Source organism: Charadrius vociferus, unplaced genomic scaffold (assembly GCF_000708025.1).
Source record: "Charadrius vociferus isolate BGI_N301 unplaced genomic scaffold, ASM70802v2 scaffold43, whole genome shotgun sequence".
NCBI classification, from domain to species: domain Eukaryota; kingdom Metazoa; phylum Chordata; class Aves; order Charadriiformes; family Charadriidae; genus Charadrius; species Charadrius vociferus.
The window spans coordinates 2,794,308-2,818,277 of record NW_009648043.1 but is presented as its reverse complement, the minus strand read 5'-3'; the positions used below and the strand labels follow the sequence as shown (position 1 = coordinate 2,818,277).

General features: G+C 37.1%; 1 protein-coding gene across 1 annotated transcript; it reads left to right on the top strand.

The window, feature by feature from the left end:
* Window positions 1-532: 532 nt before the first annotated feature.
* On the top strand, window positions 533-23,970 carry TUBGCP6 (tubulin, gamma complex associated protein 6). The gene is made up of 25 exons (XM_009883652.1): window positions 533-1,279; window positions 2,775-2,938; window positions 4,293-4,503; window positions 4,995-5,168; window positions 6,218-6,339; window positions 6,670-6,745; window positions 7,649-7,758; window positions 9,635-9,726; window positions 9,824-9,963; window positions 11,492-11,641; window positions 12,269-12,350; window positions 12,428-12,516; window positions 12,693-12,808; window positions 13,488-13,626; window positions 13,716-13,832; window positions 14,084-15,398; window positions 15,817-15,872; window positions 16,129-16,321; window positions 16,595-16,763; window positions 18,087-18,228; window positions 19,346-19,540; window positions 19,775-19,907; window positions 20,142-20,355; window positions 21,455-21,654; window positions 23,489-23,970. Exons 1-25 carry the CDS (start codon window positions 533-535, stop codon window positions 23,578-23,580), a joined length of 5,238 nt encoding a protein of 1,745 aa, XP_009881954.1. The 3' UTR covers window positions 23,581-23,970.

Sequence of the window (23,970 nt, the reverse complement as noted above, 5' to 3'; positions counted from 1 at the left end):
AGGGGCTTCAGAGCCGCCCCAGGGATGCCCGGTGTGGTGCAGGCCAGCCCTGTGCTGCCTGTCACCCTCAGCACCCCCATCTTCTTGCACCCGTCTTCTCGCCCGCTTTCTGCCTGGCCCCGTGACTTCTGCTGAGGGCACTGTGCAGGTGGGGTGGAGGTGGCGGGTGTCTCCTGAGAAAAGCTGGAGCGGTAAAGCTTTTGAAGGTGTTCCCACATGTATCCTGTGTTAGATCAGGGCAGCCTTCTCTGTTCTATTTCGATCTGCCGAGCAAAATCAGGCGTCTGAAATTAAGCTTGCACCACCACCGCTTTGCTTGTGATCAAAGTCATAGTGTTATTTTTATAGCTTATGTCCTAAATATGTGCTAGGTCAGTTTCCTTCTCTCTCATTTTGGGCTGTCTCACTTTAACTTAAAGCATACTCCTCAATTTTTCATACACGTTACCAGTGTTTCTTCCTTTTCCTGCTACTTTTCAGGTCTTCGCATGACCTAGACTGTAGCTGCTGTAACCTGACAATTTGATTTGAAATGGAGAGCATTACGCAGTTGTTCAATGACTTGTGTGAAGCACACTTGACAGGTTTGCCATGGAAGGTCCACCTGGGCAGGCGGAAGATCAGCAAGAGAAGGGCTAAGCAAAATCTGAAAAGGGTTGCTTATAATGCCCTGTTCATAAACCTTTTTCAAGACGAGGCTCGTAAGCTGCAATCAAACGTTTCCAGGCTTCCAGTGAAAAACAAAATTTTGATGCTGTCTTTCAACTTGAGAGTTGGTGGCCTAGGTGCTCAAGCGGATAGACTGGAGAATCTTGTGGAGGAACTGGAAACAACGGAATGCTTACCATTTACTGAAGTTAATTCTGTCTTGGATCTCTTAGTACAGCTCGCTGGAACGGGTCCTCCTCAGCTTGTACCACAAAAAAAGGACTATTTTCAGAACAACAAATATGTCGGGAGAAATGTCAAATATCAGGGTTATGATTATTATGATGTAAGTGTATTTGAAGCTGATATACAGTCTCTAATAACAAATGAAGAATGTCAGTTCAATGACACAATTCAAAAGACACTTCAGATAATGGAGGCTGCACCGGGCACCGGACTCCCTGCCATAGGGTTGTTCTCACAGAACTATCCTGCTGGTGACAAGTTTGAGAAAGAAACACGGGTCTCGCTCTTCGGTGCTCTTGTCCATAGCCGTACGTATGATATGGACATCAAGTTGGATTTACCACCAGTGCCTGACAATGCAGATTTGTCTGGACTTGCAATTAAAGTATGGTACCATTAGTTTTGGACTTAAGAGTGTATGCATGCTTTCAATATGCTACTTTGAAACTATAGTTTAAAATATAGGCAGTTGTTTAATTTGTAGAAGAAGCATATAGTGTTGGAATTTAAGATGGAGCAGGGATCCTTTTCTTTGCTGAGAACCAGATAAGCTTTTTGGATACAGAGATGTATGATAATGAAAACCTCGGTCTTGTCCTGTAGCTGTGTACAAAATCATCATGTGGCCATAGGCTTTATGAAGTTAAGCCATCAGCTATATCTGTGCCTTCCCCACCCTAGTAATCTTTTGCTTGCATTTTTGCCTGCTTTACATATTGAACTCCTTTGCATTGTTGCTTGTTACTGTTCAGCCTGACTGCATAAGCATTCCTGTCTGAATGTATGTGTTTTGTTGTTCAGATTACACTACCTAACTTGTATTTCCTTCTTGGCTTGTTGTATCTTAAAACATTTTTTTCAGTTATTGTATTTCATTGAGCCTATTTCCCACTGTCCTTTTACCTTTTCAGTGTATACAGTTTCTACTGTGTATTTTTTTCGCCTTTTGCTGTCCATTCTGTATATTTTTGCTATGTTTTATTCTCATAGAGGTACTAGATAAACTTGGGGTTTTTTTCTTTCTTTCCATTTTTACTGTGTCTAGGTAGGTTTTCTGTGCCTCTGTGCTTTTAATCCTCTTTTTGTTCCCTCAACATATGGATAACTCCTGCAATTCCCCTAACTCAGGGTCTTAACTGAAACTTGAAGGCAGACACATTAAAAAAGAAAACCCCTGTGCAATTCACTGTGCACATATGGATATGTTGTAACTTAGGGGAGGCAGAACTTTTCTGTGTAAGTGCTGTACTCTTCCCATCAGACTGGAAAATTTGCAATTTCTTGAAGAACATGCTGCTTTTTATGTGGGTGTGATTGTCTTTTACTAAAATTGAGTACTATTCTGCACATAGAACTCCTGTTGAGTGGGAGTTGAGGATGTGGCATATACACTGTTTGGACACCTGCAGATTTTCTGCATATGAATAAGCGTAAGGGAACAAACGATGTTAGTCATAGTTAATAGAATGTTTACAAATTTTAAGAATTAGAGCCTGGATGATTTGCCCAACTGAAATAATGAGCAGTGTGACTTTATTAGTGTTACATACTGTTGAATATCCAGACCTCAAATTGTCAATTTGTGGAACTATATGCTTACCAAAGGGGTAAGTTTCAAGTTATAACACTGACAAACTTAGTATATTATTTTAATGGTGATTGTTGTTTTATGTATAGGCATTAATACCCTTAGAGTCTTATCAAATGAAAAGAGTGCTTACAGGAAAAACTTAAAATAGATATAAAGGGAGGGTGGAGGACACAGGTTGAGTATGTGGAGTCACTTGATCACGAATGATAGCAGAACATCTTCTTTATTAGCATATATTTCTATATATTCTAATACATTTCACATATAACATCTGAACTCTCTCTGACAGGTTCCCCAAAGTATAGACCAGTCGGAAGATGAGGGATTCCAGTCAGCATCCAATCTGACTCCTGATTCTCAGTCAGAGCCGAGCATGACTCCAGACATAGACTTGTGGGATGCAGTGCTTACATATGGACCCAGCAAACGAAGATGTTGGGAAAGAATTGGGTAGTATGTGTCTGACGTTACTGGCAAACTTACTATGCATCATATGCAAACGTATGAAGGTGTATGTCATCTTAGTTCCAAGTGACCTCAGGATAAATAGTGAAATGTGCATATTTAATTCACAGGATTCAATATACTGCATTAATGACTGAGAAAGGAATCCAGTTCTTAGATTGCAGCTGTTTCATAAGAAGAGATAAAAGAAAATCGTCTTTGTCAAAAACAGTGAAGCGATTATGGGAACACTTGCTGTTTGTGTGAAATGCAACATTTTTCTAACTAATCTGACTTCTTATGGACTATGCAATTTACCTCAGTCTAAAATGATTCCATATTTTCAGTTTCAAAAGAGAAAGTGATTGTTGTAGAACACTAGAATAATTAAACCCTTATCTCCCAGTATTGTACAGTATTGTATTCCTTTTCCCTCTCTGTAACCAAATCAGAAATTGTTATAACAGACTTCCTGATGGTGTAGTGAGACTTCTAGTTCTTTTATCTATTGAGTAGAAGATGCATCTCCTGAGAGAGGGCTCTATATAGCCTTGTTAAAGCTTCCTAGCTTCCCTAAATTGGAAGAAAAAAAAAAAAAGGCAGGTATGGCAGGTATCTTCCTTACATTCCTGATGGGTAGTGGTGTGCCTGATTTTGGAGAAACTGCTCTGTGTGTTTTCTGTAATTTTAAGTAATAATCTAGTGATGTGTCTGTTGCAGTGTTATACAGTGTTTTTTCAACTCTGAGCCTGACTAGCTCAGAAACTCAGAAATTCCCTGACCTGATTTTTCAAAGCCACTGTAGCACACTCTAGCTTTGTTCTTAGTACAAGACAGTTTCTCTTGCTGCCATTTAGACTGTAAGGATCTTTAGAGTCAAATATAGACCATATGCCTGACAGCTTTCATCTGATACATCCTACTAGAATTCAGAATTTGTGGAAGAATTAGGAGGAGAAATTGTTTTGGAGGGGATAGTAATCATCACTGGGAAGAGCTAAAATCTGTTAATGCAAGTCATCATATAAATCATGAACCCTGAAAATCTGGTATATATTGAGCTTATTTTCCTAATATGAAAACTACATCAGGGAAGGCCACAAAAGAAACTGGTAATTCCCTGTCAAGGTTTCTGTCTCTGAACTGATGTTCAAATTATCTACCTGTTTCTTCACTGTACAGAGTTTGGGCTACAGTTTCATTGACTGAATGTGCATTCCCTTGAAAATGTACTATATTACTAGTAGATTTTTCTGTGGTCAATACTGGCAGTGTAAAATTCTGAAATGCCTTTTTTTTTCTTTAGGAGATATATTTCCTTCTTTTCATATAATCACCTTGTAATGTGTTTGCTCTGACACAGCCCACCTGGTAAAAAAGAGGAACCGTATCTTACTGAAGCTGGGAGAGAAGCTTTTGACAAATTTTACAAACTTCGAGAAGGGGAATTGCAACTGTTTAGTAATACTGTACTTCAGCTTCCACAGCTTGTGCTAATGAAAGAACCTGAACTGGTTAAGGATGTCTTGAATGTCCTCATTGGTGTGGTATCCACTACATTTTCACTCAATCAGGTATGAAGATTTTTAACTGCACTTACTTGTGTCTTTTACTTTTTTTCTTTGTAGAGTTTTCCTCTTTGATACATATATTTCTCTTGAGATCTTGCAGTTGTGGATACTGTTACAAAGTTGCAGTAGGGCAGTATTTATATATTGCAATAATGATGTTATTGCAATAGTCTAAGAGTATTTGTAGTCCGCTAAGTGAAAATAGGTGTATGAGTACTCGAAAATAGGTGTGCAAATAGTTTTGTAGATTGGATTTTCTTTAAGGGATTAGATAATGGGTCTTACTCTGTATATTTGAAAATACCACTTGTGCTCCTGAAATTTTGCTACAATTTAATGTTTATCACACTGTCCTAGCTATATAGTCTCAGTCGTCAGAGTATCTAAACTGAAAATTTGTCTGCTGTTACTTCTGTGTGTAAAAGTTTGCCATTTTAAATAGCAATGAAATATTTGAATCTGCTGCTTTTTTTTCCCTTCCTGTATCCTTTTAGGCTGCTCAGACATTTGTGATAAAGGAGGGGGTATATGTATCTGGGACTTCACCAGAGACAATGCACAACTTGCTCTCGGAAGTTGCAGAGTATGGAACCTATTACACACGACTAAGTCGCTTTTCTCTTCAGCCGGTTTTAGATTCTTCATACAGCAAAGGACTTGTGTTTCAGGTAAAATAATTGTATTAAATCATCTAGATTTAATGCCTAATTATCTTAGGTAGAGAAGGTAACTTTGATTTCATGTAATGCTGAAGTTTCTTCATTTTGCAAAACTGCAGAGCATTTTAAGTGTAATGCTCATCCCAGGTCATCAATGAACAGTCCCACTGTGTTTAAATCACAGCTCTGGGTGCTTATGGCTTGCTTGCACTGAAACACATGGTGAAAGGTCTTCATTACCTGAAGTGTGATTTGTTCAGTGATGATGTTCTGTTGAGGACTAAAGTGATATAATTTTTAGATGTTTTAAAAACATTACATATTTATACATTAAGATGTATAAAATTAAAATACAAGAGCTTTCTTAATACAGTATGTGTGTATTTATAATATATATTTAAAAAATAAAAACTGAAAGAGGAAAATACGATATTTATAATTTTAATAATATTTTCTTTGTTCAGAATTAAGTGCAAATTTTCACTGTTAGTCCTGTGTATATTATGCTGAATTGTGCATACACTGTCTAATACCAAGTGATTTCATTTCTTTCTAATGCATAGAATTAAGTTAGGATTAGTTATGAAAACATATTCCTTCTGAAAATTAGATTTTCAGCAGTGTCAATGGAAATTGGATAAGAAGGCCTCTCTCCTTGTCTTGTTAGAAAAAGTTCTAGACGAGTTTTTTCCAGTATCCAATTTAGGCATGCAAGTAAGGAAACAGATTTCTGTAGGTTCAGGTTATAGCTGTTAGAGAATGAGGAGCTCCTCAAAGGGCAATTCCAAGAAGCTGAACCAAGGTGCTTTACTGCTGTGCGTGGGTACAGGCTCCATGTCATGGATGTATAAAGAGTATAGAGCAGTCATCTAGCTAATTTGATTGTCTGAAGTTGCATGGACTCTTACTTTCCCCTTACTTTGGTATACAAGTCCCTCTTACCTGCATAGGCAAATCATTTTAGTAAAAGGTTTGTTTTCATGCTCATGCAATTGATGTGAGACGTGGATAGATTAACAGTTTTAACATTAAGACTTTAAATTTTTTTTTGATCCTAGGCATTCACAAGTGGGCTGAGAAAGTATCTTCAGTATTACCGAGCATGTGTTTTGTCAACACCTCCTACTTTAAGTCTTCTAACAATCAGCTTTCTCTTCAGAAAATTAGGTCGTCAGTTGAGGTAAGAGAATAATATTTAATATTGAAGCTTTTCATAGCAGAAAAAATTCCGTCTATTTCTTCATATACACCAATAGAAACTCTTATACATGGCATTCTTACATAGTCTTTCAGTATTTTCCCTCTATTTTAACAGAAAGATTTCTTTATCTCCAGAAGATTCTAGGGAAAACATGTAAGGTCTTTATATTCAGTTTCTTTGTTATCCCTATTATCATACAGCTGATAAAGTAGGGTTGTTGTATGATATTCAACTTCAGCAAAGTTCATCACTGTGATCTCAGAGACTTCTGGTTAAAATTGTAATGTATGTTTTAATATTGTTTTTTAGGTATTTAGCTGAACTTTGTGGCATAGGAACAACAGCACTGGGGATCAGTGGTGGAGCTGGTGCTTCATTTCCTACGGTGAGAATTAATTTGATGTTTTTGTTTGGTTTGGGTTACAATGTTAATATTCTTCAAAATTAGGTAGGATTTTACATAAAATATTTAGAGTTGGCCTTTCTGCTACCAAAGATATGACCTTGATCCTCCAGTTAGAATGGCATGATCCTGTCTCTAGATATTTTAAAATTTGGAATTTTGTCCTGTGTTTTCAATTCCTAAAGTAAAAAAGTAAATAAAGTAAATAAATCTTAAAGTGCATTTCATTGCATTCTGAAGGAGATATTTGTAGCAAGTCAAATGAATCCAACTCTAAACATACCTCTAAATATACCTGTTTCCCTCCAGTGACTATAAAGTGAGCTTGAGGTAATTAGATCAGATGAAGTGATCTTAACTGCAGATAGCTAGAGGAAGTGAGATGAACCGAAGAATCGTAGAATAGTTTGGGGGTTGGAATGGACCTTAAAGATCGTCTCATTCCACCCCTCCTGCCATGGGCAGGGACATCTCCCACTAGACCAGGTTGCTCAAAGCCCCATCCAGCCTGGCCTTGAACACCTCCAGGATTGGGGCAGCCACAACTTCTCTGGGAAACCTGTGCCAGTGCCTCACCACCCTCAGAGTAAAGAATTTCTTCCTAATGTCTAATCTAATTCTACCCTCTTTCAGTTTAAAACCATTACCCTTCATCCAATCACTACACTCCCTGATGAAGAGTCCCTTCCCATCTTTCCTGTAGGTTCCCTTTAGGTACTGGAAAGCTGCTATAAAATGTTCCCAGAGCCTTCTCTTCTGCAGGCTGAACAGTCCTGCCTTCTGTGTCTAGTGAAACACGTAAAGCTGTGTATTTATGAGTTATTTGTTACTAAAGTTGTAGTGAAGTTTGTTGCCTAATATTAGAATATTTTTCAATTTTTTTAGGGTGTTAAATTGCTTTCATATCTGTACAAAGAGGCTCTCAACAACTGTAGCAATGAGCATTATCCTGTTCTTCTGTCTTTGTTGAAAACGAGCTGTGAACCATACACAAGGTGCGTTCATACTGTTCTGTGCATAATTGTGTTTAAGAGCAGTTCTGAATTAGTAATCTGGTGAGTAACTCTACTAATGTAACAATGGCTTTTAACACTTTCAGAGAAAATATCGGATGTAGCTGTATCTGCAAAATACATATGAAAATCAATTCATTTTTCTTCAATCCTACTTTACCTCTGCTTTCCAGCTCAGTAGTAACATAAGGGTTTTAGATGTGACTAGATTAGTAAGTAAATACATGTAAATAAGACTTCCTTCTTGCTGCTGGTACTGGAAATTCATATTGGACTATGAGACTTGGATAAACTTCTATTTATTTTTTTTTCCTCATACCTGTAGTGAAGTCCTGAAACTGGCAACTAACAGGTTTTGGTGTTGCACAAACAGGGAAAGTTCATGCTTATTTCCACTCTCTTTTTCTTGTGGGCTTTTCAGTGAGCAAAATTTTTAAAAAATAATCTTTTGTTCATTAAGCAGATGTAACTAACAATAGGAGGTAGAGTTCCTTGGATTGCAACAGTTTTGTTAAGCAGTGCACATAAGTTTGGAAATCGTTAGTTTATAGACCTCTGAAGAGACACTACATTTTTCTAAATAGCTATTTATAGGGATTATAGCTGTAGTTTGTCATCAATTTACAGTGATACTTAGTAGATGTAGTGATACTAGAACGAGAGAAACAAAATCTGTCAAACGGCTCTAAATTTAACATTCCTCCCATGGTCACCCTTCTTGCTTTTTCTTCCTTCTACATAAAATGTTCTTCAGAGAAATTTAATTTCAGATTTACCAGAAGAGTCATTGAAATATCTTCACAGCACCTGCCTTGCAATTTATAGAAGGTAGGCAGATTTCTGAAATATCAAGGGCAGGATGTCATGGCATCACAAGGAACCTTAAAAATATGAAAGTGTGCTTATTTGTATGTGATACTTAACAGCATTGACTCCTAAATTTGTTGCAGATCTTTATCAAAACATCAATCATACATCAGGACTGTTGTGGAAGGAGGCCTCCATTATCTGCAGAAAGTGTTATCCCACTCATTTATTAACCTGAAAGAAATTAAATAGCAAAAGTTGTTGCTCAAATAAATCATAGAAACATAGATTTAACACTTTAAAAGTTCTTTCTACTTACAACCTTAAAATGGAATAGTGGTTCCTGTGCTAAATGCTTCCTGTTTGTTACACTGACCCAATGTCTAGAAACAATGTTAGTATTGCAACTAGTAAGAAAAGAAAAGATTAGCTTCAAGGTGCTTCGAGCCTTTTTATCTATAGCTTCAGATAATTGTATTTTTTTATTTCTCCAAAAGTTTGGTTTCAGACAGAGGAAATATGAAAAAGCATGAATAAATATTCCAAAATAGTAGTTCTCATTATTACATCTATATTAAAAATGTCTCTAAGTCCAGGAAAAAAAGTGTGTGGTGTTGTATATTTGTTTTATACCCTTTCAGTTTCTCCCTGTTAAAGTTAACTCTCTTTAAAATAAATCCTTCCTGCTTATCTCTCCCTGTGCTTTTGATGTGCAGCAAAGATTTCTAGAAATTTTTAATGTGTACTTAGTAAATTAATATACAGAAATAAAAAGATTGTTTTAATTAAGGCAGTGTTCTTTCATCTTAACTAATTATCACTGAAATGTTCTATATAAAGATGGTTTCTTTTAAGAAAAATGTAGAGACACAATCCTATGTGTATCTTTAAATACCAGTGTGACAGCACTTAATTGCTGGGTTTTATCCTGCCTGTAGCTTGTGTGTTTTGATGTTTTAAAGAATATACTTACTGCTTGGTTATAATAAAGTTGAGAAGGTGAGAGGATTGATTTTCAATATTGTAAAATTGTATTTATTTTTTTTTTTAGATTTATCTATGATTGGGTATACAGTGGTGTATTCAGAGATGTTTATGGAGAATTTATGATCCAGGTGAATGAGGATTATCTTTGTTTCAGAGGTACAGTATGTATATGGAACGATTCTAATTTATATAATTTGTGCTGTTAATTAAATAATTAAAAATGTGTACTTTCTTCTTTTTGTTTGCTATGTAGATAAACATTACTGGACTCATGGTTATGTTTTGATTTCAAAAGAAGTAGAAGATTGTGTCCCTGTATTTCTTAAACATATTGCTAATGATGTATACATATGCGGGAAAACCATAAACTTGCTGAAATTGTGCTGTCCTAGGGTAAGTTTTGGTTTGTTTCCTTCCTGTTACATTGAGAAAATCACGTCTCTCTAGAGCAAGTTTCTAGGTTTTTAGCAAGTTTGCTCCTTTATTGAAAACTGGTGTTGCATAAGTAGGATGTTGATTCATGAAAGGCAATTCCTTGCTCTCAGATACTTGTGAGCTGACTATCCACTCCAATTGCTAACACCTCACTGCAGAAATACAAATTTTTAACAGCATCAAATTTATCGTATCCAATGCACATGCTATCTTTCTTCTTTTCCTTTGTATTGGAAGCAGAAATGATGTAGGCTTCCAAGCAAGTGCCTTCCATTTTTCACACAACTCACACTGCTATTTTTTGGTTTAAAGATGCTTCACTTAGTAGGTCTTGACTCACTTCTGCATAGCTCTTGAAGTTCAGCTCTATCACTACATTTCCAAGAAGTGCTTAAATACTTCTGTTTATTCATATTTTGCAGAACAGTTTTTGTCCTTGATAAGAGAAACATGTTAAACTACTTTGTCTTCCCTCGTCTCTATATATGTCTAACACTGAAACAACCACAGAGGTGTCTTAAGTCTCCTTCCCGAGTAACTAGTATTCTCTTTCATTTTAAGATCAGAGCTGCCCAGTCTTGACACAGCTGAGCAGCTCAGCATCAGATATCTGATATCAGATATCAGGCATAAGCCTAATATCTCAAATGAGATGACCCTCTACTAGTTCTTCTGAGTCTGCTCTGATAAGCGTTCTAAAACCATGACTCAGGTGTGCCAGTAATACTGGGCTTTTTATAAAACAGTATCAGCCATTGTTTCCATTATAAATTACAGTTTTATCAGTCACTAACACTAATAGATAGAATGTTCCCCTAGGATGCGGGGCACCCAGGTTCAATCGTCTTCCATCTGTCTGAGAGTGCCAGTCACATTCCATCCCTTTCCATCTTAATGCCCTAAACAGCTGGCTCTTCCCTTTTATTTATGCTAACACAGTCCCAGGAACACAATTCTGGGCATCCCATCTTCTGAGAGATAACATCTCTTTTTGAGAGTTATGTCTTGTGTAGAGCTCTCTCCTGTAGGTGTGTGTTAGTTATGCTCCAGACAGTTCCTATTAAGTGGGGATCAGTGCGGGATAAAGTGAACAAAACCTAACTCTTGATAGGAGAGATGCATTCAGCGCTGAGTTACTCAGGTTTGGTTAATTTGGATATTCCAAAAAGCAAAATTTTAGGCACTTAGAACATGACTAGTATAAATGTACGTATCAGATTTTAGATTTCTGTCCAGTTCAGTGGGAAAGAGGGAACCCTGAGAATTTGACCTGGATCCAAGTTCTGGAACTTTATACTTCTTTCTCCTACTTTGAATGATAAAAATGCTAAACCAAATGATATTAATAAAATTTTTAGATCCTGTCTTAGTATCTTGGAAGCATTGCTAAGTTAAATATATATATATAATGTGAGTTGATAATCTAACATTTTATAGTTTAAAAAAAGTATTTAAAAGGAAACTTCTCATTTTTCTCATTTTTCAGCATTATATATGTTGGTCAGATATACCTGTTCCCCGGATTTCAGTTATTTTTTCGCTGGAGGAACTGAAAGAAATAGAGAGAGATTGTGCAGTGTATGTAGGTCGAATGGAACGAATTGCCCGATACAGTTCCATAAGTAAGGAGGAAAAGGTAAATGAATCAAAGAATAAAGACCTTATTGTTGGGACTTTGTTTTTTAATACTAGTTTTTAATTTTTCGTTAGAACTTTGAAATAATTTGTATTTTTGGTCAGAATTTTTTCATTGGTCAATTGGTGTTTACGTTGTTAACACAGCAAATAAACTTATTTAATATAGCTTTTAAAAATGTAGGTGGTGTGTTGTCATTTGTTGGTATGTATTAAATGTGTTTTGTACTTTCATCTTAGTTCTTTGCAGCAGCAGATTTGGCCTCCTACTGAAAAGTACTGAAAAGATTGCTAGATTCTAATTCAACCAATGTGGCAAACTAAGTAGTAATCAGATAAGACTCTTTCTGTAATTTGCATAGCTAATTGCTTTTTTAAAAACTCTTTTAGTTATAAAGAGACTTCTGTCTTTCAGATGCCATCAATGTAGTGTACGTATCGGATTTGGTTTGTTGTAAGGTCTGGAGTATTAACTTTCAATATTTGTTTATAGACTTTCCATTTAATTAATTGTTTTATTAATAACCATTGTAAAGTGTGCACCTGTCTTTGCAACAATGTATTTGTAAGTCTAAAATAATAGAAAAAAATCCCACCTGTATTTTTGTTTGTTTGGGTTTTTTTTTAGGATTTGCGCATGGAAATAGCCAAGCAAGAATTAATTGTTCATGCTCGAGAAACTGTTAGCAAAGTACTAAAAGCCATTAATGGTAAGTTGCGGTGGTGTTTCATGTGTTTTCTAGTGGGTTCGCTAATGTAAACTAACAATATCTTCGTTTCGATACAGATCGACAAATATCAGAACGAATGGCTTTGGATGCAAAGAAACGGGAACAGTTTCAGAAACTGAAAGAGCAATTTGCAAAAGACCAAGAGGTATTTCTGTGTGTGTTTCTAAAGGCCAACTAGATTTCATAGGCAAATAATTGAAATCTTGATTTATTGTAGTGAAGTTGAATGAATAGCTCACGAGGTACAAATAAGAACTTGCAGATGTCTGTGTTCCAGCTGGTATTGAGAGTGGCTTTTAAAAGTGTTACATATTTATGCAGCGTCGCCTTGCAATAAAGCAAGAGGAGATTGATGATGATTTCAGCTATGCCCGAGAGCTCAGAGAGAGAGAAAAAAGACTGAAAGCTTTAGAAGAAGAACTGGAAAAAAAGGCAAGGTAAATGTATCCGAGTAGTCACCCAAAACTTAAATACTCCAAAACCATCAAGAAGACCTCAGGAAAAAATATTGTATATTAAATTTATGATACTAGCAGTTTCCAGACATTGGTCTACAAAGGTAATGTTTGCAGTTAAAAGATGGATCAAGGATTCTTGGTAAGCTATGAGCAATTTTGTGATTTAGGAATGGTTAGTGGCCCAGAAATCTGGGACCCACTGATTTGCACCAACCCTATCTGTTATGTTTTTTATTATGATCAGAATTTCAGGAAAAAAATTAACTATGTCTTACAATTAAAAGCTGAGCCTTCAGCAAAAGTGGTCACATTTATGTCAAAGCAGAATTAAAAAGCAGACAGAGAAGTTACATTGACAATTAATTGTTAGAATTGTTCTTATTGTGCAGCTAGTTGTATTTCAGTTTCTTCTGTTATATCTAAAATACTTCAGATAAATGAGTGACCTACTAAGAATAGTTATAGAAATGCAAATTGACTAAGAATACAGTCCTGTTTTCTCCATCTGTTTATTCTTTGTGATTGAAGCCTCTGGCTTCTACTTTTAAAAAATTGCTTCTCAGTTCTGAAGTGCTGAAAGATCTTATTCTTTGGAATAGAAGATGAAAATCGAGTGTGCGAAAATTTGTAACTTAGCTTTATTTTTACCTTCATTTAGGCAGGAATTAATTGACCATTATAGCAAACTTTCTGATGATGCAGCCCGTAGGGAACAAAGAGCACTATGGAAAATCCAGCGACACAAGTTGGAAACAGCCCGCCTTAAGTTCTTATTAGAAGATCAAAAACGCATCGAGGTATCTTCTGAAAAGATTTAAGAAATATAATTTAGAAAATTCAGTACTTGGTACTTAAAGACTTCTGTTACTGCCATTTTTACTTACAGGAAATGCTTGAAAAACTTCCAGATGGAAACTACAGGAGAAAATTAGATATTATTCCTTATACACAGTGCCAGCTGCCTTTAGATAAAAACCTCGTTGTGAAGGATCCACATTCACAGGTGAGTTTATTTTCTTACATAAACTCCAGGTTGCTGTTCCAAGTTTCCCTCAAGGGAGTTCATTTCATGGTTCATTTCAGTTCAGTAAACACAAGGTTCACTGTAACAGCAGGGTGAGTAGTTATCCCATTATTTGTAGTACATCTGAAAAAACTGGAAAATTTTAAATCTTACTTGTAATAAAGGGGCGCCCTAATAAGTAGCTTGATTATGTGACTAGCCATGCAGTGTAATAATTATGTCTTTTTTAGGTGTCTTCTGTGAAACCTCTGCATTCTGATGAGACAGTTGGCAGAAAAGAATCTGAGCCTGGACTGGAACATGCTACTTCTGCTGACAAAGCACTGCCCATGCCAGCAACAACAAATAATAATGCTGATGAGCGTTTTCAGCCTAAAGTAGCAGGATCTGAAAGCAGTCTCCAAAGTTCAGAGAACACGTGCAGTCCTCTGTACAGTGCTGACTCCTTGCCTGAATCCAATGTCAATATAGAAGATTTCTTATCAAAGCCACAAGATGAACAACCTGTTGCCATTAGCGTACAAGGATCTTTGCTAGATGAAGCATTCCGAAATATTAACTCAGATCTTTCTGAGACTTCTCAAGTAAGTGAAAATCAGCCTGTCTTGAGAGGAGCACCGGAAGGAGAAGATGATGCACCACTGCATCAGCAAAATGAGTATGATTTTAATACAGTTCTCAGACCATCTGCAGCCTGGCAGGGACATGTTAGAGTTGGAGAAAATGTATTTGATGTGGAGTACAGAAGGCCTCGGTGGAGTATTCATGGACATGCGTCTGATGCCAACATCAGAGTGGGAGAATACGTGCCTCATGTGGACTCTTACCAGCCACATTCAAGTCCTTATGGGCATTCTTCAGACTCCCATATAAAAATCAGCAGCTATACTTCTGAAGTTGAATCTAGCCGACCCCGATGGAATATTCATGGGCATGTTTCTGAAGCTCATATTAAAATTGGGGAATATGCTTCAGAGGTAGAGCCCTCAAGGCCTAGGTGGAACATTCATGGACATGCTTCGGAAGCAAATATTAAGATTGGAGAGTATGTGTCAAATGTAGTTCCTACAAGGCCTCGATGGAACATCCATGGTCATGCATCTGATGCCAATATCAAGATTGGTGAAAACATGTCAGAGGTAGTCTCAGCTAGACCTCGTTGGAACATCCATGGGCATGCTTCACAGTCACACATCAAAATTGGAGAGCTGGTTTCGGATACAGAGCCTTTGAAGTCTCGTTGGAGCCCGTTTGGTCACGCATCCCAGTCAAGCATCCAAATAGGGAAGTGGGCCCCATCTACAGAAAATGATCCAATACCTCATCGTAAAACCATTTCAGGTCCTTCATCTGACTCCACCGTTCAGACACTTCTGTACAGTGAAGAATTATCACCTGCTGAAGGGAGCAGAAAGGAAGCAAAAACATCACAAGTTAAGGAAAAGACTTTACCACAGTCACAGTCATCTGACAGCATTCCAGTCTTTCCTGATGCTAATATTAAAGATGACAAAAAAGAAAATATAATGGAAGAGAAACAGGAAGGTAAAATAAAATTAAGTTTATTCAGTCAGCATTTGTTTAAGGGCTCATGAAAGTAACTATAAGTGTTTATTTTCAAAATGGATACTTACTACTTAAGTCCTTGCATAACTTTTCAGTATTCAGAGGAAAGAATTTGAGCTTAGTCTTGTCTCCTATATACAAGAAACAGAGCATTAAAAAAATGCTAGTCTGAAACTTCATGAAACAGGACTTTGTGTGATCTTGAGTAGAGAACACACATAAAACTGCCTGAGTGGGACGATGGGGAGGGACTGTTACTGGGGTGGTTGTTTCTGTGATAGTCTATAGAGAAATTCTGAGGAAATTTGGGAGCAGATCTGAAGTATGAGCTGAGTAGGTAGTATGAATTGTAAGCAGGACTAAGTAAATGCTTTCTTTAATTTACTTGTAATTACAGTAATTGCAAATGTGGTCAACAAGGACCCTTCTCCAGATTCCTCGCAGAGCTTACAGGTAAGAAACAAAGTATTTGTTGAGAAGATTTCCTTTTCCTTTGAAGGATTAAACCCACTGGTGGTTAAGGTAATAAGTATCTGTCCCTGATAGTAATCGCTGTAATACCATATTGTTTTTACATGTCCGAAAAGTACAGGTCAGTAAGCTCTTTTATTTTCAGTTGGAAGAACTAGTCAATTACCTGTAAAAACACTTTAAGTGTGAGTAGGTAAAGCCAGCATCTCTCAAAATTTGTCCATTTTTTTTGTTTTAGGCAGAAGAACCTGAAAAAGCAGTTCCACAAGATACTGTGACTCAAGAAACTTTATTTTCTGAAGCTAACGCTCCCAAGACTATGGAGGAGGAAGGGGGAGAGGAAGATACATGGAAGAAAGAACAAGCTTATTTGAAAGCCTTATCGGATCAGTATTGTATTGAAAAATATCAAGATAGTTATGATTTGATGTGTGAGTAGAACTGTTGGGAGAGTAGATTAATAGAAGATGTGGTAAACTTGAGCGAGAAAGCTGAGTGCCAGAAAAAACACCTGAATTACCAGTAACTTACCAATACTATGAACTGCAGTAGCCAAACAATTTGCTTCTAGACACAGAGATGAGAAATACGTTTTGACATATAACGAGTTTTTAACCTAGAGGGGTTTGTAGAGTTTAGTAGAAACAGATTATAAAATTGCTTAAATATAATAACATACAACATTTATATATTTTTAAATTTAGCAGAACTGCCAGTTTCTCATCTCTTGCATCACGTGATACCGAGATCATACACTTTTCCCGTGGATCCTATGGTACAGTCAGCAACAGATGAAACGGCTGTACAGCTGAGCGAGCTCTTATCTCTGCCAGTGCTGATGAAGCGTTCTATTACTGCTCCACTTGTATCTCAGTGAGTATTTGTTAGAAAAAGTGAATACATCATTTAGTAATTAATGTCAAGGTTTTTATTAGTTCTTTCTCGAGACATGAGTTGCACATAGATCTGTTCTCTTAAATTTTCTCTTTGCTCCCAGAAATGGATGGTCCATTACTAACTAAAAAGTTCAGATTTGCATTATAAATGGTAACATAAACTTATATTTTTATGTGTAAATTAAAAATTTGAAGGTCTATTTGAAATACCAGGGCTTGGAGGGAAGTGTTTGCTCTCAGACTCATGGATTACGCAGCAATAATTTTGACACCATTGATTTCCTTGTTCTTTAAAAAGAAGGTTTATTATTTATAATGTTTGTGCTAGTTTTTATTTGAGAGGTGAAAAATAACAGGGGGGGGAAGAAGAATCTTTTTATAATGTGAAAGTTCGTGCATATTGATAAGGATATATTTTTATGTTTCTATGGGAACTCCAGCTTCAAGACTGAAGTTAAATAGAAGCTGTTCTTTTTACTATTGGAATATATAGGGAAACCACATATGTGTTGACCATTTTATTAGTATATCTAATAGTATTTTAAAGAAAAGGTTTTGTTATTATGTACAAGATTAGCCTCTGTCATGAAAACAGTTATTCTAAGATGTGTTGAAATGCTTCCTGTTTTGGAATCTACTTTCTTGTACTTTGGATTTCCATTTACTAACTCTGAGTATGCTATACGCAAAGTTTGGTGCAGTGTAGAAAGATGTAATTATCTAATGTAGTTTTAAACATCCAGATTGGCTACCAGAACGATCTGTATACAGATTCATGTATTCAGCAAAGCAAACTAAGTGAGCCTAAGTTGTGTGCTGGCAGAATTAGCTTATCCCTGATATGCAAGTTAAATTATTTAAAGCTAGCTTGAATATATGCACTGTACTGCAAACTGTAGTATAAACCTGCACTCAATATCCAGTGTCAGAACTTTACCAATTAGGATATTCTTCTCAGGGATTTAATAATCTTTCACAATCTGTTTGTGTAGGTGACAGAGATAAGACAGAAGGCTATTGGTAAAATGTTGCTGCAGGCCCGGCAGCATGTTCTAAGGTCATGATATGTAGCCAGTCTTAAAATACTTCCACAGTACTGTTCAAAACCCAGTTATATGAAGTGATAGGTTTTAATTCTGATATATTCTGGATGAAGATTTTTGTTTCTTTATGTGAATATCATCCTGTCTTGGATATCAGAGTCAAGTACTGCAGCTACTGATGTAGCCACAGCTGAATGTTAACAGCAAGGAAGGAGTTGCTTGTAAGAATAATACCTTTTCTGTGTTTTTATTTTTAGTGTTTCTCTTGTGAACAAAGCAATAGTTGATTACTACTTTGTGGAACTGAATGTAGAGAAGCATTTTGAAGCACTGAGACACTTTTTGTTAATGGAAGACGGGGAGTTTGCTCAGTCACTCAGTGACCTGTTGTTTGAGAAGGTATTTTCTTTGTTGTCTTAACCCTCATTTTTGGGTTGTCTGTTTTAGCTGACACCTCTGGATTAATTTGTGTGGAAATGAGGGAATGGTGTGAATTAGAATCCTGGCTTGTGCTGTTTTCCTCTTTTGTGCCATGTTGAGAAGTCTTGTAGCAGGGAACTCTGTTAATGTTGTAAGGGCTGAGGCAAAAGGAGTTGTTTGCTCAGAAGGGATGACGATGCCTAAGGAAGTCCCAAGGAGGAGAGTAATATTTCCTACTGCTAATCCAAGCAATAAAGAGAGTACAAGGATTTGGCACATTGAGAATAATAAGTTCAAACCTTGAGAGATAAGCAGTCATGGAATGGTATTTCTCTCTTTCCTGTGAAAACCGCTGCCTTATTGCTCTCTCCCCTCTTATCTGCTGGCAGCAAGGCTGAAAAGCCTGTTGCCATTTGTTAAAATCCGGTGGAAAGGCCTGTGTTGCAAAATACCTATTCTTACCTCAGATAGCCTACAGAGCGCAGGGGAGGGCATCAGAAGAGAGTGCTGGGCCCTGTGATATGTTCGTGGGGAAGACAGCGAGGTAGGAGGGATAGCCAGGGTTAATATAGCTGGTTGCCAGTGGAGATACATGGCTGTAGGATAGCTAATGCATTTCTGGGAATCCTAAGAATGCTTTAGATCAAACTAGGGAAAGCACTTAGGGATTTAGATTCGATGAATAGCCTTATTTGTAAACCTCTGAGGGTGCTGAGTTGATGAGATGGGCAGATCGGAGTCAGATAGATAATACCAGGCCTGTGGCTGGCTCTCTGCCCCACTAAAGCCTACAGGCTGTATCCCTGCAGAAAGGATGTGTAGCAGCTCCTGAAGCACAGCAAACTGCAGTCCAGAATATCAAAATAAATCAGTACAGGTATGAGATTACCTTCATGCTGTGAACAGCAAATAGTTCAGAAGTGGCTTCTCATGCTGTTTATGCAGCCCTACGGCAGAAGTACAAACTTCCAATCCGAATGGTGGAGCAAGACAGGATAGTCACCACTTTACCATTCCGCTTAAATTCACCTGTGTTCAGGAGCCAAGGCTCTTTATTAATATTGTGTAATTAGGATTTTTGTGTTTTTACCCTTAGCTTGGATCAGGACAAACACCTGGTGAATTGCTGAATCCGCTGGTTCTTAATTCTATCCTAAATAAAGCATTACAGTACAGTCTTCATGGTGACACCCAGCTTGCTTCCAATCTTTCTTTTGCCCTCAAGTACCTTCCAGAAGTGTTCAAGCCCAACGCGCCTGATGCTCTGAGTTGCTTAGAGCTAAGGTACAAGGTAAGGAAGCATGGAGTAGTAGTACTGCAATTATACCATGGTTCTTATGTACCATGGTAGAGCGAATAAAAAAATTGTGTAATGGAAATTACAGGATTTACTTAGCCTGGCCATTGCATTACATTATTAAAATATCTATATTAATTTGTATGTCCCTGAAATACTTGTATCTGAAATATTCTTCTAATTTCTAACACAAAAATGTAGTGTCATCAGCACTGTTATTTCTTTTAGGTTGACTGGCCTCTGAACATTGTCATTACTGAGAGCTGCATGAATAAATACAACAAGATCTTTTCATTTTTGCTTCAGCTGAAGCACATGGTGTGGACTCTCAAGGATGTTTGGTTTCACTTAAAACGCACTGGTAAGTATAACAAGTGAACTAGAGAGCGTCCTGTTTAAAATGCTTTTAGCACCCTGTGCTAGACAATTCCTTATAAACAGTCATGTCAAGCTTCAAAAGCCACAATTTTTTAAAGAAACTTCCTTGGCATTTTAAACAGACTCTACTAATAGAAACCTTCATTCCTTTAGAAATCCTGATTTTGGACAGTCTCCGTGGGTGCTGATGATAATATATTTCTGGTTTTATTTTCAGCTTTAGTGAGTCGTGCATCAAATTCTGTTCAGTTTCGACAGCTCCAGCTGTATAAACATGAAATGCAGCATTTTGTGAAAGTTATCCAAGGTTACATTGCTAATCAGATTCTTCATGTTACATGGTGTGAATTTGGAAACAAACTGTCTTCTGTAGGCAACCTGGAAGAAATTCACAGAACACACGCTGAATACCTCAACAAAGCAATCTTCAGGCAAGCTACCATACTTATTTTTCCTTCAAATAGTAAAGTTAGTGGAGCTGCCAGCCTAGCCTAACAGATTTGTGCAAAAGTGACTTCTACCTGACATACTAAGTAGTCTTTACATATGAAAATGTAAGTAAGGGAAACAAACTTCATGGCATGTGGTCCATGCTGTGATGCTTTTCCTCTCCATTTCCCCAGACTCTTTGGAGGTGCTTCCAGCTCCTGTTCACCCTGCCTCTGCAAAGAAGTCCATTCAGGATAGCTCTAACCTGATGACTAAGGGCACACTTGCCACAGTTGTTTTTCTTTCACCCCATCCTTGTCATAGCCTTTGTAAATGAATGCTCTTTCATTCAGCGTGAGTAGTGTGCACAAGTAAGCCTAGCTCAAGTTTTGCAAAATGCTTCTTCTATACATTATATATGCCTTTAGTATACGCGCAGACTGGACTTTGAAGGCACAAATGCATCCTGATGCCTCTGACGAGATTTATGAGCAGTGGAAGAGACATCTGTCTTTTAGGAATCACAAGCTCTTAGCCCTTCGGTTACTGTATATGAGGCAGAAGGGTGGTGTGAATACAAGGAGTGGAACTCGGGTTTATTTTTCTTTGTAAAGAGTATACACTGGAATGATAAAATGGGGAGATGGAGGGAGAAGAGATGATAAAGAACAGAAATTATAAATAAGAAAAGAAATCTGTCCTTTTATGTGTCTCTTTCAGTTTCAGTAAGAAAACCCTTGGCTAAAGCTGCTGTTTGGATACCAGGTGATGGGATGAGAGGGGATTAAAGTTTAAGGAGACTCAGAGCATGATAATGTTTTTAAAGCATCATCTCTTTTGCAAATGCAGACGTCATTGTAGAAATCAGATACCCAATGCAAATATCAGTTTCTCAGAAGTGCAAGCAAATTATGTTAGGTTTAGGCACCTTTTTTAAAATCACCATTAATTACAGTTGGCTGCACTCTTGTGGATGTTGGGTTGGTTTTTTTTCTTAAGCAATTAGAGGAAAACTAAAGGATTGTCACCCCTTTGTACTGTTCTTCCTACACCCAATAAATTATGTCAACTACATTTCTAAAGTTGGTTTTGTTCTTTTAGGGGTCTGTTGACAGAGAAGGCAGCCCCTGTGATGAACATTATACACAGCATCTTCAGCCTCATTCTGAAGTTCCGCAGCCAGCTGATCTCTCAGTCATGGAGCTTCGATGCAGGGAAGCAAATGGCTGTTCATCCCAACTTTGGTCTGATGCAGCAGTCGTACAATACCTTCAAGTATTACTCCCACTTCTTATTCAAAGGTAAGAAATTGCATAAATTCTAGATAAAAGAAAAGTCGACTGACAACTGAAAAAATTACAAAGAGGTTTTGGAAGTATAACGTAAAAGTGGGAAGATGTGTGTACTCAGCATGTGTTAGAAAATGTAGTTCCCAAATGAAAACTGCATTATTAGGGTTCGCGAAGATCTGCATATCCATCAATTAAAATGTCCACACAAGAAATCTAACAGATATCCCAAAACTGATCATAAGTTTTTGCTAATTTGCAAAATAAGTATTTGGTGTTTAGCTCTATATACGTGCTTACATTTTTCATTTCTCTGGAACTGAGTTCTGGAACTTGTTATTGGCCACAATGAGAGATAGTTAGATACCATTTAGAAGTAATTTTGGATATATCTGCATTATTATTGGTTCTGTTTTCCTCAGACAAGGACATTTGAGTATTACCATTGTTATGAGATTTGAAAATTCTGATTCCCATGTTGGACTACAGCTTACAGAGCCTCCTAGCACTAGTTGGAGCTTATATCCAGTGCTCCAGGGAAGTGTTTTTCAACTGCACAACTCATTTGCCAGATGTTCTTTCCTTTAACATGATAAAACTTCTTCTCACTGTTAGCTTACCCTATAATGTGAAGAAATGGTTGATCTGTCTTTCCTCTCCATTTCTCTTTCAGATCTTGCTTGTGTTTTTGGTACAAGTTACTTATCCTTCCCCTGAGTACAAAGATGGTTCTTGGGGTTTGGTGGTTTTTTTTTTTTTTTTAGGAATCCCTTAACTCCTGAAGGAAGTGCAACTGTTTTCCTTCGATCTATTTTTCTAGAATATTTTCTAGTCAGACTATATTCTTCAGGAAATGAGCTGCCCTTTTTATTCTTTAAGGGTGTCCAAAAATGGTGTCAAAGGACCAAAAACAGATATTTCAGGATGAGTTAGAATGGCTGATTCCAAATTCTACAGGAAGTCAGAACACCTCTGGGAGCCACCTAAGCCCATACTACGAGATCTATGGTTGCTTCATGGACAGAGATTAATAGACCATTCCGTAAGGAGATTTGCTGAGTGACCTAGTTCTTTACACCCTCTTCATTAAGCACCACAAAACAAATGTGTGCTCGTTCATCTACACTTGTTCCTTCAGTCACCATGTATTGTAAAATGCTCTTTCACAGTGGGTTGATCCAGAATCCATTGAAAGCCAATACAAAGTAGTCTGGACTTCAATGGCTTTGGCTCAGGCCCTAACTTCTAACTATACACTTTCCCTTCTTCCTCGCATGTTACTGCTGCTTGCTAATTCCCTTTGTACTGGTGCATGGGATGTTTATGAGCTTAGGGAGTTTCTATTGCCTTTTTTTCTAAGGATGTTTAGAACAGTCAGTTTGTTCATTCATAGAGCTTGAGGGGTTTGTCCCAGGAATTTCTCTTCATTTTTTTCTTTCTGACATTGGACTTTGCTCAAGAAAACTTCGGCAGAGCTTCTTCTTTCACAGAGGTCACCAGAGGACCTAAACGGGCTTCCCGGTCAGTTGACGTTATGATAAGAACTTACCATCTTATTGTGAAACCAGCTTGCGAAAGTATTTAGTAGAATAATACAGCTTCACCTAGAACTGACATGTAATCCTTCTCTTCCATCTTATTTGAAATACTTTGTAATTCCAGAAACAGATACTGGACCTTTTTTAGGCAAAAATAAGACATTTGTTTCCATTGTTTTCAGATTTAGGAGTTAGGCTGCTTTTTTTTTTTTTTTTTAAATTAAAATGCACAGATACTGTCAAGGCTGAATTAGAATACTAATCTTAGTTGAAGCTTATTATATTTTTTGTTTTTGTTTTTCTTCCAGTGGTAACAAAGCTTGTAAATAGAGGATACCAACCACATTTGGAGGACTTTCTACTGCGAATCAACTTTAATAACTACTACAAGGATAACTGAACTCTGTAGAGTAAGGATCACTGATAGCATGGTAAAACAGAAACACATAAACCTATATGCTTATGATTTATAGAAGCTTATGCAAATGCCAGGCAAGAGGCATTTTTCTTCAGTGAAATAACCTGCCATCTAATAGCTTGAAGAATATAACCACCACATAGAGAGAATGATGCTTCTTAAAATCCACCACACCTCCCAGTTTTTTGGTCTGCTGAGAATTGATGTTGTCATTATTGCAAAGATAGAAAAACTGAGTGCCTGGTCTTAACAGGGGAGAGAGAGTGCAAAACTGTATATCTGTGAATGTGTAAATGTTGTATTTTCAGTGTTGTGAACTTCCTCCAATGTAAATACGTGTATGTGAAATAAATTAACAGATACTTTCTAAAA

Bases quoted from the DNA above. Each gene is read 5' to 3' on its own strand.
- TUBGCP6 (XM_009883652.1), top strand. From the start codon at position 533: ATGGAGAGCATTACGCAGTTGTTCAATGACTTGTGTGAAGCACACTTG. The intron at 15,873-16,128 runs GTAAGAAACAAA...TTTTTGTTTTAG, and splicing joins ATTCCTCGCAGAGCTTACAG to GCAGAAGAACCTGAAAAAGC. The intron at 21,655-23,488 runs GTAAGAAATTGC...TTTTTCTTCCAG, and splicing joins CTCCCACTTCTTATTCAAAG to TGGTAACAAAGCTTGTAAAT.